General features: G+C 29.2%; 1 protein-coding gene across 1 annotated transcript; it reads left to right on the top strand.

Moving 5' to 3' along the window:
* The first annotated feature begins 5,244 nt into the window (after window positions 1-5,244).
* Window positions 5,245-15,433, top strand: LOC100792817 (F-box/FBD/LRR-repeat protein At5g56420). Its single transcript, XM_026126877.2, has 6 exons — window positions 5,245-5,937; window positions 6,040-6,171; window positions 6,251-6,370; window positions 14,554-14,634; window positions 14,936-14,998; window positions 15,401-15,433. The coding sequence occupies exons 1-6, from the start codon at window positions 5,245-5,247 to the stop codon at window positions 15,431-15,433; spliced, it is 1,122 nt and encodes a 373-aa protein (XP_025982662.2).
* The last annotated feature ends 796 nt before the right edge of the window (window positions 15,434-16,229 follow it).

Raw genomic sequence — 16,229 nt, forward strand, 5'->3', positions numbered from 1 at the left:
TATTAATTATCATTTGTGTTGATATTAAATTATTATCCAAAATAGAATATGTCCTAACATTTTATTAGGATTTCTGAATTGAAAATCAGTTTTTTTTTTAATTTACAACTTTTAAATCCTAAGCATTTTTATTTTTATGACTTTAAAGTTGTTTATGTTTTTTTTTAATTTTATAAAAAGCTGTAAATTCATTTATGACTTCTATTCCTTTTTCTGTTTTTCTTTTTGTGAAAAAAATTGTTAATAATTTTTATTTTAATTATTTAATAAATAAATATTTTTTTTTACTTTTTTGTTTTATTTAATATTATATATGGTTTTATTTAATATTTTTTACATTTCTAAATATTTTTTATTTAATATATTTTCTAAAGTTTTTAAGTGGTTTTATTTAAAATTTTCTTAACTTTTGGTGTGTTATTTTATTTAGCATATTTTCGATATTTAATTTTTTTTCAATATTATCTATATTTTTTTACTAATATTAAGAATTATTATTTATTTTGGAAATTAAAAAATAATACAAAAAAATTAATTTAAAAAGAATTGAATTTAAATAAAAATATTAAAATATATTACATCTTCGTTTAACAAAAATATGAACAGTGAGAGATGATGTTCTTTTCTTAAATTTTGGTATGTTATTTTATTTAACATATTTATTATATTTAATTTTTTTTAATATTATCTATATTTTTAATAATTTTAAGGATTCTTTTTTATTTTAAATTAAAAAAATAATGCAATAAAATTAAATTTAAAAAACTTGACTTTAAATAAAAATATTAAAATATATTACATTTTTTAACAATAAGATAATGTCACCCAACAAGTTCTCATATGAGAGTAGATGTTTATCATATTAATTCTTTTACATTATTTTTTTAATTTATAAAACAAATAATAAACTTTAACATTAGTAAAAAAATATAAAAAATATATTAAATAATATAATATACAAAAAATGTAGATAATATTGGAAAAATTGAATATTTATATTAAATAAAATAACATACCAAAACTTAAGAAAATTTTAAATAAAACCATTTAAAAAAATTAGAAAATATATTAAACAAAGCAATATTCAAAAAATATAGAAAACATTAAATAAAAACATATAAAAATATATACAAAATATTAGATAAAACTATAAAAAGTAAAAAAAAAACATTTATTTATTAAATAATTAAATTAAAAAATTATTTGCAATTTTTTGAAAAAACAAATATAAGAAAAACAATAAAAAATAGAAGTAGTAAATGAATTTAATACTTCTAACAAAAAATAAATAAATAAAAGAACCTAGACAAACTTTAAAGTCGTAAAAAAAACCTAAAAAAATTTAAATTAAAAAAATAATTAAAATAGTAAAATATTTTACTATTTCAGCTAGTATAACATTTTTAACTCTAAATATTATGACTTATCCGGTGTTAGATAATAATTCAAAACCAATGTCCAAGTAATAATTAAAAAAAAAAAAACCATTTGGCTGTTTCGCCCGTCTAAAGGAGAAGAAATAAGATGAGAGAATATAGCGTGGACTAAAAAAGATTCTTTCCCAGCTGGCACATACAGAGCCGACCACAGAAAAATAGTAATACTTTTTTTCTTTGTTAACCGGTATTTTACCATCTTTAGTAATTAGTAGCATGACTATGACCATCTATGTCTTCTTTCTACCAATTTTTTTTTATATAAATATTAGGATAAATAATTATTTATATAATTAAAATTTAAAAATTAATAGATAAAATATTTTAAATATATATATAAATTATATTCTTATAATTTAATTTTTTTATAAATAACTATCCTTAAATATATAAATTACAATTTAAATTTATAATAAAAATTTATATGTGGCATAAGGTTATTAAAACCAATTATAATTTTTTTATAAATAAAATTATTGAAAAAAATTCTGACTTAAATTTTAGGTGAGTCTCGAGCAGGGCAGACCTATGTACATTAGGTCCCCCTAAGTTTTTTCTAAATTTTAAATTTTAGTATAGTTAAAATTTTAATATTAGGTTTTTTTGGGATCTATTTTAATTTGGAAATAGTAGTATATTTTTTTTATTAAATATTTTATTCTTATTAAATAACTATTATTGCATTTCTCTTTTTATGGTAAAGATGATGATATTTTCTGTTTTTAGATAAATATTGTATTTATCTTTTTATAGTCTTAATGGTTGAGATAATGGTATTTTTTCTCTTTCTAAATTTGAGTGTTTATTTTTATTTTATAATTTTTTAATGCTATTTTAAATATTATAAATAATTACATTTGCAATCAAATAGTTCTATTAAGAGTGTATTGGATTAGAATTTTAAAAAAATAGCATAAAAAAAATCTTACAAATCTTATAAGACTTTGTGAGAATGTAATCATTTTTAAGATTTTTTTGAAAAAAATTATGATTTGGATTTTGTAGTTTAGATTTTAATGAATATATAAAACATGAATTCATAAGATTTAGAAGGACTCGATGAAATTTTTTAGAAAAGATTCAAAATTATAAGAGTATAAAAAAATTGATAATCTACAAAAAAAAATTGACTCATAAAACTCAATGAACTTTCAATACCCTTAGTTTTCCCATGAAGAATAAATAAGTGAGTCAGGTGACTTTTTTCTGTATCCTATTCGATTCAACTTTTAAGCACAGTAAATCATATTCAATTAATAATTGAAGCTGGTAAATTAGGTTTTCATTATTGGAAGTTTTTTTTCACAATGATTTTTAAAAGAAAAATAAAAATATAGTATTGGTTTTCAAAACAAAAAACAACATTCATAAGTCATCAGGGAAGACATGCTCTAGAACAGGTGTACCATGAGGAATAGAAGGTTTCCCTTTAAGTCCAAACTTTGTAAAATAACCACTTTCATGAACAAGTTTTAATAGATGAAATGAGTTTCAGATAGCTCGACCTACCATTATTAAAAATGATGTTGTTCCTCATCAATCAAATCCTCCAACATATTGCATGTCAGAAAATGTATTAAGCTTGTGGGTCTTTCTAGTATTAAAACAAATCTCCATTTGAATATATAGCTGAGAATAATTATATTTGTATTAATAATGAAAAATCAAATAGGTCACACGAAGTGCTATAAAAAATCATGTATACAAAAAGATAGAGTTCCCATGGCTCAAAATATCTATGTGCCCATAATACATAGCAAATTATTGTATTTATACTTTTTAATAATGAAAAGTTGTTGTGGAGAAGTAAGATAAAGGAAAAATAGTTTGTACATCACAGTGATGAATGAGCATGCGGTTATTGAAAATTATGAAGGTATTGAGGGTTATGAAGTGTTGTAGATGATTTATATTACCTTCAAGAGAGAGAAGAAATTATGAGTAATGAGAAAAAGAAAATAAAGAACTAGGAAAGTCAAGATTTTTTGTTGGATTGTTTGATGTATATTTTCTATTGAGAAGTCCGATCAAATCTATACTAAAAAATAATCTATTGAAATCTTTATATTTCTTAATACCGCAGGACATTTTTTACGTTGTAAAAAAATCTTAATCGAATATCACTGAATTTTATTATATTCCTTTAAAAATCTTAATAATCTCAATTAAATATAAAAATATTTATTTATGTCATTTAAAAGTCTTAATTGAATACATGATGACTTTTTTTTATAAAAAAATATATTTTAAAATCCATCAAAATCCTAATCTAGTAATCCAACAGTGTTTCATTTATATTCATTTGTTATAATTGATTTGAGAATTAAAAGCTACTTATACATATATTAACCGTTGTTATTGAAGTTGTGGAGCAAGCTCATCAACATGAATATAACAGATTACATAATTTTAAAAAATAACAATAAATATTCTTTTTTTTTTTTTGCTAATTCTCTATATAGTCTTTTTTATTTTTTCCTCTTAGGTATTGTTTGTGAAACACAGTGTTCTTCTAACCTCGACTGAAAAGTCTAAACAAACTAATCTGTAAACTTTATAAAACAAACTAGAATTTAGTTACAACAATTTGAATATTTTTCTTTAATAAAAAACATTTTAAATTTTTTAAAAAATGTTATATTGATTCTGGTTTAGAAAATATTTTTTGAAAGAAAATAGTTGAAAAAATCTGTGTAAATCAATTATAGATATAAAAATATTTATTTATTTTAAATATTTTATTAACACATTTATTTTATTTTTATCTTTCTCTTTTCATTACAGCATAAATTTTAGTAATATTTTTTTTTCTAGATGTCTTATAATATAATAATTAGTGTCTGTGAAACATTTTTTTTACTTCTCTCGACTAAATTACTGGGTCATTATTGTAGACAGAATATTATTGTTCATTAAAATCATTGGCCTCTTATCTAATGTTATGAAAATCGACTTGGACCGACTAGTTGAATCAGAAACCAGACAGATATATGCCCAGTCTAAATACCTAATTCGATCGGATGTGCAAGAAACTCGAGATAGCTTATTGATTGACTTAGACGGTTTTTTGAAAAACCTGATTACATGATGATCTCAATAAAACTCATAAAAATAATTTTAAAAGTATATAAAAAAGATTTTTTTTATCTTATCTTAAATTTGATTTCTTTTAGATTAGGAAAAAAAACGGATTACAAGATTTCTTTTTTTTTTTTAATTTGAATCAGATTTCTTAAGATTAGTTAACAAAGAGTCAAAAGATTAATTTTTCCCTTATCTTGAAATTTGATTTTTTTTCTTCCTGAGATAAGGATTTGATATGAGTAATATATACATATATATATATATATATATATATATATATATATATATATATATATATATATATATATATATATATATTTTGTTGTTTTCTCTTGAATTTGATTTGTTTTTAAAATTAAAAAATAAAAAGGGTAAAAAGAAAACCCTTTATCTTAAATACCATTTCTTTTCTCTCAAGTAACAACATTAAAAGATAATAAATTTTCTATATCAATTTTCTGTTATTAGAATAGTGGTGTTATTGAGCTGGGCAGTGAAGATATGCTTTCGATCATCACTTTGTTCGGTCTCAACTCACAAAATTCCATTCTTTTGTAGCTTTATAATTTCAATCCTTCACCAAGCAAAAGGGAGTGAATGAATTGAAGGTTCAAATTTCCCGGGAAGAGTCCTTGTTTATTACCCTGAAGAGGATTGCTTCCAAAGGAGGAGACCCGTGTGGAAAACCAAATAATTTCCATCCTTCATCTAAAGCTTGTAAACAATGGCTGACCGGATTAGTAATTTGCCTGACGTAGTGCTCTCTCACATCCTCTCCTTAGTCCCAACCAATGTAGCAGTTGCAACGAGTGTTCTCTCCAAGAGGTGGAAACTTCTATGGCGCTCCGTTTCGACTCTCAACTTCAACCACAGCCACCATGACGACAACAACCACGAAACCTGTTCCCTCTTTGCTCAGAGGGTGCACGCATTCATCCTCATGCACGACATGGACCAACCCTTCACAAGATTCTGCCTCAGTTCTTCTTGCCCTCTCGATCCCATTCATGTGAACGCATGGATTTCCGCTGCAACGCAACACAGAGTCGAGCACCTCGACCTCTCTCTGGGTTGTGCGGTAGAATTGCCCTCCTTCTTGCTTTTCAGCTGCAAAACCCTTGTGGTGTTGAAACTGTTGAATGTTGTTTTGTCGTTTAATAACTCTTGTTGTGTCTATCTTCCCCGGCTTAAGATCCTGCACTTGAGCAGCGTCGCTTTCTCGAAAGATAGAGATCTTGCGCAGCTTCTTTCTGGGAGTCCTAATCTTGAAGACTTGGAAGCCAGTGATTTGATGTTTAAAAGCTACGTGGTCGAAACGGAGTTTAGAAGATTGTCCAATTTGCTCCGCGCCCATATATTTACACCAGAGTTTCCCTTGGAAGTTGTTGATAATGTTCAGTTCTTGCGCATAAATTGGGTACTTATTATAAGTGTGAGGTTTTTTGTTAATTTGTTATTACTTTCAAAGTTTAGTTTAATTTTGTTTATCATGCTTTGTTATTGTGTGTAACTCTTGCAGAAAGACCACAATGGCTTCACTTCTGAGTTTCAAAATTTAACCCACCTTGAATTCTTCTCTTATCGTGGGGGGTTTTTCGTCTTAGATTTGATCAAGCGTTGCCCCAAACTTCAAATTCTTACCATTTATAAGGTTTGTTGAGTTAAGTTTATTTTCTGCTCTTTTTTTTTCTTTTCTTCTTTTTCTTCACATATGTTGTATTATATAACAGGTGGATTCTGCATTATTTGCTGAAGGCGACTACCCGCAATCTGTTCCTATATGCATTTCATTTCATCTTAAAATATGCACTCTTAAACGTTACAATGGCTCAAAAGATGAATTTCGATTTGTAACATATATTATGGAGAATTCAAAATATTTACAGATCATGACAATCAGCTGCAACAGTGATATCAATAAGGAAAGAAAGCTCGAAATGTTTCAAAAGTTATCCTTGTGCACAAGGTGTTCTACAAGTTGTAAACTTTTGTTTGAATAGTTAAGAGTGCAAGTAGTTATTTTTGTGTGTGTTAATTTGCAAAAAGTTTATTGATGTTAGTGTTTTCATTAATTTTTTATAACAAGTTTCTTCATTAATTAGTAATTCTAATTTCTAAGGATATTGACTTGTTTCGTTCATATCAAATTAACCTAACTTTTTCTTCATCGACAAGTATATGTAAGTTCTCTAAAAAAAGGTATTTGTAAGTTGAGTCACATTTTGTGATGTTTTGTTATATTAGATCTTATGAAAAACCACAGGCTTAGCGATAAATTATAAATTAGTGTTAGTAATGTTCTGCCAAGCAAAACTATCATGGTGTGATGTCTTGTGAATAACTTAAAATGATAGTGATAACATCTTTGTATTTTGACTAAATTGTAAATTTCATCTCCTTATTTGTCTTAAAATTCAATTTTAGTCCCCTATAATTTAATTTACGAATTTAGTCTCTCAATTTTTTACAATCTCGTTATTTCAGTCCCCAATTCCAAACTTACGGGCAACACGTGACGTTCAACAAAGTGGTTGTATAGAATATATTTTTTTGTAAATTTTTCACTTATTCTAGTTTTAATATATATGTATATTTTCTGAATTAAAAAATAATAAAGTTGATGAAATTTAGGGCAAAAAAATGACTGGCGATATCATGTAACATCTAACTACTTGGTAAAACCTTATTTTAAAATATTTTGTTAGATTGATAAACAAGACTTAAATATGTTTTAGGTTTCTGATAAATTACTGAATTTTATTTTTAATTCATAATAATAAAAATTACATTGAGTTTCTAATAAAATAATTTTGTTATTTTTTATCTTTGTTATAATATAATTATGAACAAATTCATTATAGAAGATTAGACTTGTTGCCCATATGAAGAAAATCAACCAGAAATAATATCCAAATTGACATCAATTTAATTTACAAAAGAAAGACAAGGTATTGAGAGATTAAAGAGATCCAAGATCTCACTCTTCAAATTATATATTTCAACTTGTTTAGGTATTCTTAAATACATCAAGTATTTTTTTTAGTGATCAACTAATTTAATTTGTTTAATGGGAATAGGAATTAAGATGGCAAGCAATTTAAAAAAAAATCATTTTTTGCATTATATGAAAATTGTATCATTATTATTATTTACTAATTGTCGGCGTTTGGATCCCAGGGCCTCAAAGTCAAAGGCTCTAGAGTCATCACGAAAACTTAGATTGCATGTGATTCTAGGGTGACAAGAGGGGATCACCTTTATTTATGAAATGTGACTCGGCCTAAGGTTTGATCAAGTCCAATTTTAGAGGTCCAACTGTTGCACTAGGATCGGACATCCAATATTCTCTCAATTGGTCTCGGTGAAGTGATCTCAATCTGGTGTACATCCCTCCAAGCGTTGAGCCTTGTGGCGTAAATGCTTAAGGGCCACTCGGTCTTCCTAGAGAGTTGTCCCGAATGGTGTAGAATCCTCTAAGCATTGAGCCTTCTTGTGTAAATGCTTAAGGATCGGTCAATCTTCCTAGAAGAGTCATCCCTAACGGTGTACAACCCTCCAAGCATTGAACCTTGTGGTGTAAATGTTTAAGAAATAGTCGATCTTCCTAGAGGAGTCGTCCCAAACGGTGTACACTAATGAAATCACATACTAAAAGATTGTTTTTTAAAAAAATGAATGCTTAATTTAATTATAAATGTTGATTATAGACAATGTCTGCATCCATTGAAAACTAAAACAAGGTAATCTTATAATAATAGTAAAAACTTAAAGAAAACGTATTGAAACGATGGTGAGAATCGTAACTACATGTATATGTTGTACTTGGCACTCTTAATAAACATGTTCTATAAGGCACCCACATATAGAACTACTAGAAGTGTAGTCATTTCAAACTGTGGATTCTAGTTGCAGTTGAGAAGTCACACCCATAAAAGAAAAGTACTCATGGGGCTAGGAAACTGCAGTTTATACAAGTTTGTAAGCAAAAAAGAATACAATGTGAAATACTTAGTTATTAAACCAAAAATAATACAAAGGAAATTTATTTGTACACCACCTGAGCTTTGATATTAGACTTGCAAGTAATCTCATCAATAAGATTGATGTTGATTCCATAAGCAACCACCATGAAGTGGCAACATCTCTGATGTACTTTGAAGACACCAACAAATTCAAGCAAGCCTATTTTGATTTAGTATAGAATTACAAATTAAGTAAACATGATGTAGAAAAATATTTTTTAGGTGGCTTGCAAATTATGTTACCATTTTCGGCAAATAAATTTTTTTTATTAAACAATTTATAGTTTTTTAAATGAGTCAAATTTTACATTTTAAAATTTTATTTTCTAGTTCTTTTTTTTTTGTCAAATGCGGGTTGGCTTGCTAAGCCTATGGACTATGCAGGGTAGGCGTGGACTAAGAAAAAATGGCCTTATAGGAATGCAAGCTTTGCGGAACGGGCTTCATGGATTGCAGACTCTATGGTTATGGGCTTTGCGTACGAAACACTTACCTTATAGATTTATTGACCAACTTGTATAAAGTCATAGTTCCAATAAGTATCTACTTTGGGTTATAAGAGCTAAGAACCTATATACATGGACATATGCCTAGCTTTGAATAGAATAGTAAAAACAATAAATGTTTTGATTATGTTAACCTACACTACAATTTGCTTAACCCAGGACATACAAGTTAATAATTTTATGATTTAATGAAAATAATTTTACAACATCCAGGTAGCCATGTTTTTAGGGAGGTAACTTTGTCACACTACTAAAAAAATTATATTCTAAGACAACGGTTTCCAAAAGAGTCTTAAATCTAAGTGTAGTGGCAATTTTGTAATATGAAAGACTTCAACGACGACAATTTTATAAAAATCGTCTTAGAAAGTGGCATTCAACGATGGTTAAAATCGTCGTGGTTTACGCGCTGATTTGACCAATTAAAAATGCATTCACTCACTCACGCAATCGCTTGCACTCGTGCCCTCACTCACAAGCCATTGAAGGTGTCTCCCGTGTGTTGCATCAGAAAATTGTGGCGTTTTGCAGGACCAGAAAGGTTTCTCTTTTCAACACGCACAACACAACCTCTCCAAACCTTCACTTCTCTTTCTCCCTCTGTCACTACGCCATGCTCGTGCACTACAACCCCAACCTCTCCCAGAGCCAGGCACCAAAGGAAATGATTCTCACCAAAAACCACAACACACCAAGGAAACAAAATGATTTTCCAAATTGTCGTCCGCCCTGAGTCATAGCGTGGTGAGTTACAAAGCTCCAATGAGCCTTGTATAGAGTCCAATTTAGAAACCCTAGGCGGTGGTGTTCCCTCTTCGGTTGAAACCCTTGCTGTGCAACATCAAACTGATGTTATTTAACTATTTATTTTGTTCAATGTGCATCCTTTTTTATTTATATGGAAATGAATTTTATTTATTTTTATGTGAATTGTGTGGTTAATGTGACAAATTTTCAAGGGAACTCTACTACACCAAATTCAAGTGGCAAAACTGAAAGTAAGGTCAGAGAACATTTATATTGTGATATCTAATTTAATTTAATTATTTTGAATGAGGTTTTAAATCTCGTTTAAAGAGTTTTGCTTAGTTGCTTGTTCTTATGTATCAGTTGCTATATATAGGTTCACTAGATTTTTGTAACTCTGTGTTTTAAAGCACTTTAAGTGTTTTTGTTGCAAGTGTTTATTATAACTATGAAATTTGAACTACTTGAAAGGTGGAATGAAGTGTATGTGCATGCGTGTGCATGTGTGTGCGTGTGTTTATTTTGATTCAGTTGCTATATATAGGTAAGTGGTCATTCTCTTGGTATGGATTCATATCTTCATGTTAGGTGAGAAAATTATGCTAAACTATTCTATGTGTGCAAGTGGTATTTTTCCATGTTTACATACACTAATTGTGATTTAAGCAGAATTTGTTAGTTTACATAAAATCTAAGAAGAATGGGTTTTAAGAAAGCTAAGTATAAAATTTGTGCTCAATAGAGATTGAATGTAACACTAACTATAGTAGTTTGCCTATCTTAGTTATGTATTAGGAAGAATAAATCTATTATGTCTTTTTTACAAAAATAGGTGTATTTTGCTTTTAAAATTCCCACAATAGTATAGTTTAAAAAAAATGCAAGGTATATTATTTTATGATTGAGTCTCATAAAGAAAAAGAAAATGAAAGAGAAAAGAGACTACAATAATTTAATATTCTTAAAGTAAGATGAATTGTAATTTTTTTTTTTGGGGGGGGGGGGGGGGGGGAGTGTACCTAAATTGTAATAGAGTAACTAGTAATTGATGACGATAATTTAGGTGTTTGTTCCCAAGTTAATTGGGCAGATGTGTAACATCCCAATTTTTCGTAAATAAATTTAAAAATCTTTTTAGTAAATAAATAAATAAATATAGAGCAAATAATAGACTGAGTACCCTAAGTATAAATAGCTATATGTTAAGTCAGGTGTCTCCTCTTCCCCTCATTTTCGTTTTTCTCTTTTCTCCACTCAAAACCCTTTCTTTTTCCCGCAGCCCACCAAACCTGTCTCAGAAAAACGACAATTTCGAACTCGTTCACCGTTGGATCGTCGTGAAATTTGAGCACCACGTTCGTAACCCGATTTCGAGCATTCTCACCGTTGGGAATTTTGATATCATGTTTGAGCTGAGAGAAATACCTTTTGCATCGTAGCCTTTTCCTTTCCCGCAGAAACCCAAAACGGCCTCAGTAAAACTACGATCCCAGTTTCGTTAACCGTTGGATTTTCATGAAACTTTGATATGTGGTTTGCGATTCAGTTTCGCACACCTTCACTCTTGGGATCTGCAAGATAATATTCATGGAGAGAGAAAAAGGAATTTCACCAAGACAGTACGAGTGGAGGCTTCAATCCCTTCTTTGTCACTCTGACGTTTGAGAACTCTATCAGAGCAGTTAGAGGAAAAAAACTGGAGGAATCTCAGGGAACCGCTAGTGATGCTGCTATCGCTGGCTGAAGACACGTGAGCCCGCTTAGAAGTAAGGGATGAGTTATTCACAATTGGGGATTAGTGAGAACATGTTTAGGGATCCTTAGAGATATCAATTGGAATAAGTTTTGGGGTATTTTTGCAATTTTCATTTTATCCTTTTAATTATTACAGTGAATTATATATGTTTGATGAATCAGTTGATGTCCCAATGAGAAATTGCTATGAAATTGATGTGTTTTTGTGTTGAGTGTGAATCCCTTAAAAAAATTAAGCTCTTTTTATTAACATAAATTATATTTTAAATAATATTATTCAATGACTTATTTTTTATAAATTATTATCTTGTTCTAATTTTTCTACGACGATGATCAACATGTTATGTGTATATAATTATTGTAATACTATAATAATAAATTAAAAAAAATTGTAAGGTTAATGTCTAGTGATAATTTCTTTTGATGTAATATTAAATTAATTGTTATAGAAATCCTTTGATTAAAAATATTGTAGTTTAATTTACTATATACATATACATATATATGTTTTGTATCAATGTGTTAATTTGCGAGATACATGTAAAAATGAGATGGTTGATGTGATATTATGAGATGTTAAAATGTGGGCATGATATTTGATTGTGAATAAGTGTGTGTGTTTGACACTTGATGTGACAATAATTATATTGTGAGCTATGAATTATACAATAACCCGACTAGTGTTATCTTGAGAAAAGCGTTGATGCGCAGTGTTTAAGAGAAAATATAGGTTTCCTATTCAGGAACCAGTGTTAAATTGTAGCGCAATGTGTTAAACGTGTTCGAAACACGAGTGTGAGGTCGTGAGTATTATATAATTCATGAGCAGTGCTTATAAATGAAATATGTGATGAATTATGGAATAATATGTTGTCTTGAGATTATAATATTGTTATTGAGATTGAGTATAAGTGTAAAGTAGAACAAGTGTTGAATTGTGAGATACATGAAAACATGTGATGGTGGATTGTGACATTACGAGATGTAAAATTGTGAATGAGTTTTTGGTTGTGAATAAGTGTGTGATTAACTCTTGATGTGACATTATTTGTGTTGTAAGATGTGAATTGTACAATAACCCGACCAGTGTTATCTTGAGAAAAGTGTAAATACGCAGTGTTAAAGATAAAGTGTAGGTTTCCTATTTAGGAACCAGTGTTAAAGAGAAAGTGTAGGTTTCCTATCTAGGAACCAGTGTTAAATTGTAGCGCAATATGTTGTACGTGTTTAAAATACGAGTGTGAGGTCGTGGGTATTGTATAATTCACAAGTAGTGTCTGTGTGCTAAAATGACTTTAGGGGTTGGACTTAAATCAAGAAGGAGAGGTCCTGACGGACTCTTGGGAGTGTAGGCCTTGGGGGTCACCGAGTTTGAGTGCTCCTTTAAGCCTATGCTGATCCCATATGGTTGGAGCATTCTCGCAAAACATTGTGACCCTGACTGGTCTCCCTATGATCTTATTTAGTGAGAGTGACCTGACAAACCCATTGTGTGGTGTGTCGTGTTATGTACTCCTAAGCGCCCCAGGGTGGTTTTTCACTGACATGGTACCACATTGCATATAGGCTTGAGTCTTAGCATAACTGTCTCATGCGCTTGCTAATTGTTTATTATGAAATTGAGGTGTCATTATGTCTTGATCAGAGCGTGTGATTCTTGTGTAATGTGATTGATGGATGAAAAGTGAACTTTGAATGACAAAGTGGTGGAATTACGTGAATTACGTGTAAGTAAGTTTTATTTGGTTATATGATGTGTATATCTATTTATCTTGTTTATCTATTAGTTAGGAATGTGATAACTCACTCCCGATTTGCTGTTTGTGTTTGGATCCTGTGATGATCTTGAACTTTGTGTTCAGGGGAGCAGATGATTAGGTGATCTGCTTTAAGGAATATTATGCTGAAGGACGTCGGGACACAACGCTTTGATAAGATGTGACATTGGGATATAAGTTTTTATGTTAATTTTATGATATTAGTCTATTTTATTTCATCTCACTGATTTAACAAAATATTTTTGTAAATTTTGACGGCCTTATTTTGAGTCGAATATGTTTTTAATGAGTTTTATTTGGTAATTGAAGTGAATGTGAACCTTTTACCCATGCGATTTTGTTTACCAATATATTATATTTATTTATATATATTTCGGGGTAGAAGGTGTTACAAAATGTAAGTGAAAGTTAAAAAGAAAAAAAAAAAGAGAAACTATTATGCTAGATTAACTGTAGCTATGAATAACAAAAGATTAATTATAGCTAGCTACTGGTGTACGGTGGTGAACATCTAATGATCATGGCTTAAGATGTTATGCCCTTGTTGAATCATACTCTACCAACCCTACATATTAATAGTGGTCACCTAGAGATATTTTGATTCATACCTAGTGAGAATTTTTACTAATAAGTACCGTTACCATTTATTGCAGAGTGGCTTCACCTAATACTAGAACTTGGATAGTCTACAGATTTTATAAAAGTCTATAAAATCTCAACAATTAAATGACATAGTATAAATTAAAAAAAATGGAAAAGAAATAGACAAAACTGTATAAGAGGAAGTTGTGTTTTAGAATGCATTCCTATATATAATAAGAACTAGGTGTTGGGACTTTATTGGGCCTCTTATATTTGTGCAATACAAGACGTGATACTTCCAAATTTCCATTCCAAGCTTGAGTTGCATACAAAGATACTTCATGAAAATTCTGCGATAATTCGATCATTTATAAAAGAAGACTAGCAAAATAAGGCTACCTAGATGCAAATTTTGTTAGAGCTGAAGTGTATCAACAACAATCTAACACACTGGAAGCAAATATACTTGTAGACCATTAACTAGCAACAAATGGGTATCTTGCATTCTTCAATCTTTACTTGCACAAATATATATGCTTTTAGAGTTGTTAGATTCGTGAACTGAGAACTCTCAGAGGAAGCATTGTTGAAGATGAAATATAAAATCTTTACCAAGTGAGTTTGCTTCTGCATGTGTTATCAGGGTGACAAAATAAAGGTGAAAAGGACTAAAACTGAGAAGTATTGGGATTTGGAATTAGCCAATGAAACGAAGCCAATATGGGTGAGTTTGAGCTATATCTACATTTTATGATATTAGGATGTTAATGCCCTGCATTTTACTTATTATTTAGTTGTGATGCCTCTCTTATTGGTCGAACTTTGCCTTTATATTTTCTGTACATGCCCAATCCAAAGGAAGTTGAAAAAGAGGATATAATGAATTTCACAAGACTTTTAGTGAATTCTTAAAACCACTTGTACATACTCACTTCACCACCGAGATATGTTATTGATTTTGTCTCAGCGACAAAGCATTTCTCCTTTAAGCAGTTATCAATTTGGCTGCGCTTCAAACTCTGCAGGGTGAGGTTGAGTTTAGTAGTATTTTGTATGTTCTGGGAATGGGGCCTCTTAACAATGAAGAAGTAACAAAGAACATACACGTGTATGTTCGATGTGTATACTCATTTAGATGATTTTGATGGGGAGTTGGTGAGTTTATTATGAGATTCAAAGTTGGATTTTTGTTGTATATTTTGACATTTGTGTCATTGTTTCTCTTTCATTATATCGCTATAATAATTTTAAAAGAAGGAAAACTGTTAAGTATCTACCCCACTGTATAACTTGTGGTTAATGGGGATATGGATAGCATGATAATTGCATGGAAGTTTAAGTATATACTCCACTGTATAACTTGTTAGCAGGGAAATCGTTTAGATGGTTTGAATGAAGTGTATAGCAGAAAAACACACAAAGTTGATGATAAATTTATTGTTTTACGATAGGATGTATTCCTTAATTTCTTGTTATTCTTTTGATTATAGTTCCTCATATCCTACGCCAAGGCTGAAAACTGAAATTTTATGTAACTAGAGCCTTTTCGACCAGAAAAGCAACTATCTGAATGAAAAGAGGTTTGTAACGTTGTCTTAATAATTATAGATTGAGTTTCAGTTTGCAAGAAATATTATTATGCAGAAGAGTTTTAGAGAATAGTGGCCTCAGTTTGGAAGATTTTATGAACAACTTATTTAGACTTTATCTTATACAACAAGTGCTTATTTAAGTGTTTGGAAAAATTTATAAAAAGTATTTTTTGGATGATTCATAAGATCATTTTAGCTTATTTTCCTAAGCTACTCAAGACAGCTTATGTGGCACTTTTACTAAAATATATGACATGGTTCGAATACTAGCACCTTTGGTATTAAATGTTTTTTTTTTCATTCGTTTCACTTTTACCGAGGGTAACAATTTTCGTTGGTCCTGCCTTTCATTCCTCTTGTTTCTAAGTCTTTTTTATCCGTATGATTGAGAGAAATATAATAAATAAAAATAAAAGAGAGATAATTTGAAAAAAAAGAAAAATAAAGTAAAAATGAAGCGATATGTTTTGTAGTTTGGTTTAAGAGAAATATGGGAGATAGAGTAGAAATAATATTGTAAAGTTGTTTTGGAATAGATATGGATGATAGAATTAAATAGAGATGCAAAAAATCATTTTATTTTTGCCTAAATATAGTCTGATAACCAAAGAAAATCAATTTTTTTCATATATGATTGATTTTTTAGATTGAAAATTATGTTTTTGGAAAATTTTATAACAATAAAATTATGATTCCATTAGGTTGTTAAAAGATTGAAAGAAAAAAA

The sequence above is a fragment of the Glycine max genome, chromosome 18 (genome assembly GCF_000004515.6).
Source record: "Glycine max cultivar Williams 82 chromosome 18, Glycine_max_v4.0, whole genome shotgun sequence".
Lineage (NCBI taxonomy): Eukaryota > Viridiplantae > Streptophyta > Magnoliopsida > Fabales > Fabaceae > Glycine > Glycine max.

Coding starts and splice junctions, on each gene's coding strand:
- LOC100792817 (XM_026126877.2), top strand. CDS start 5,245: ATGGCTGACCGGATTAGTAATTTGCCTGACGTAGTGCTCTCTCACATC. Junction 6,172..6,250: donor AAATTCTTACCATTTATAAG/GTTTGTTGAGTT, acceptor ATTATATAACAG/GTGGATTCTGCATTATTTGC. Junction 14,635..14,935: donor ATGAAACGAAGCCAATATGG/GTGAGTTTGAGC, acceptor CAAACTCTGCAG/GGTGAGGTTGAGTTTAGTAG.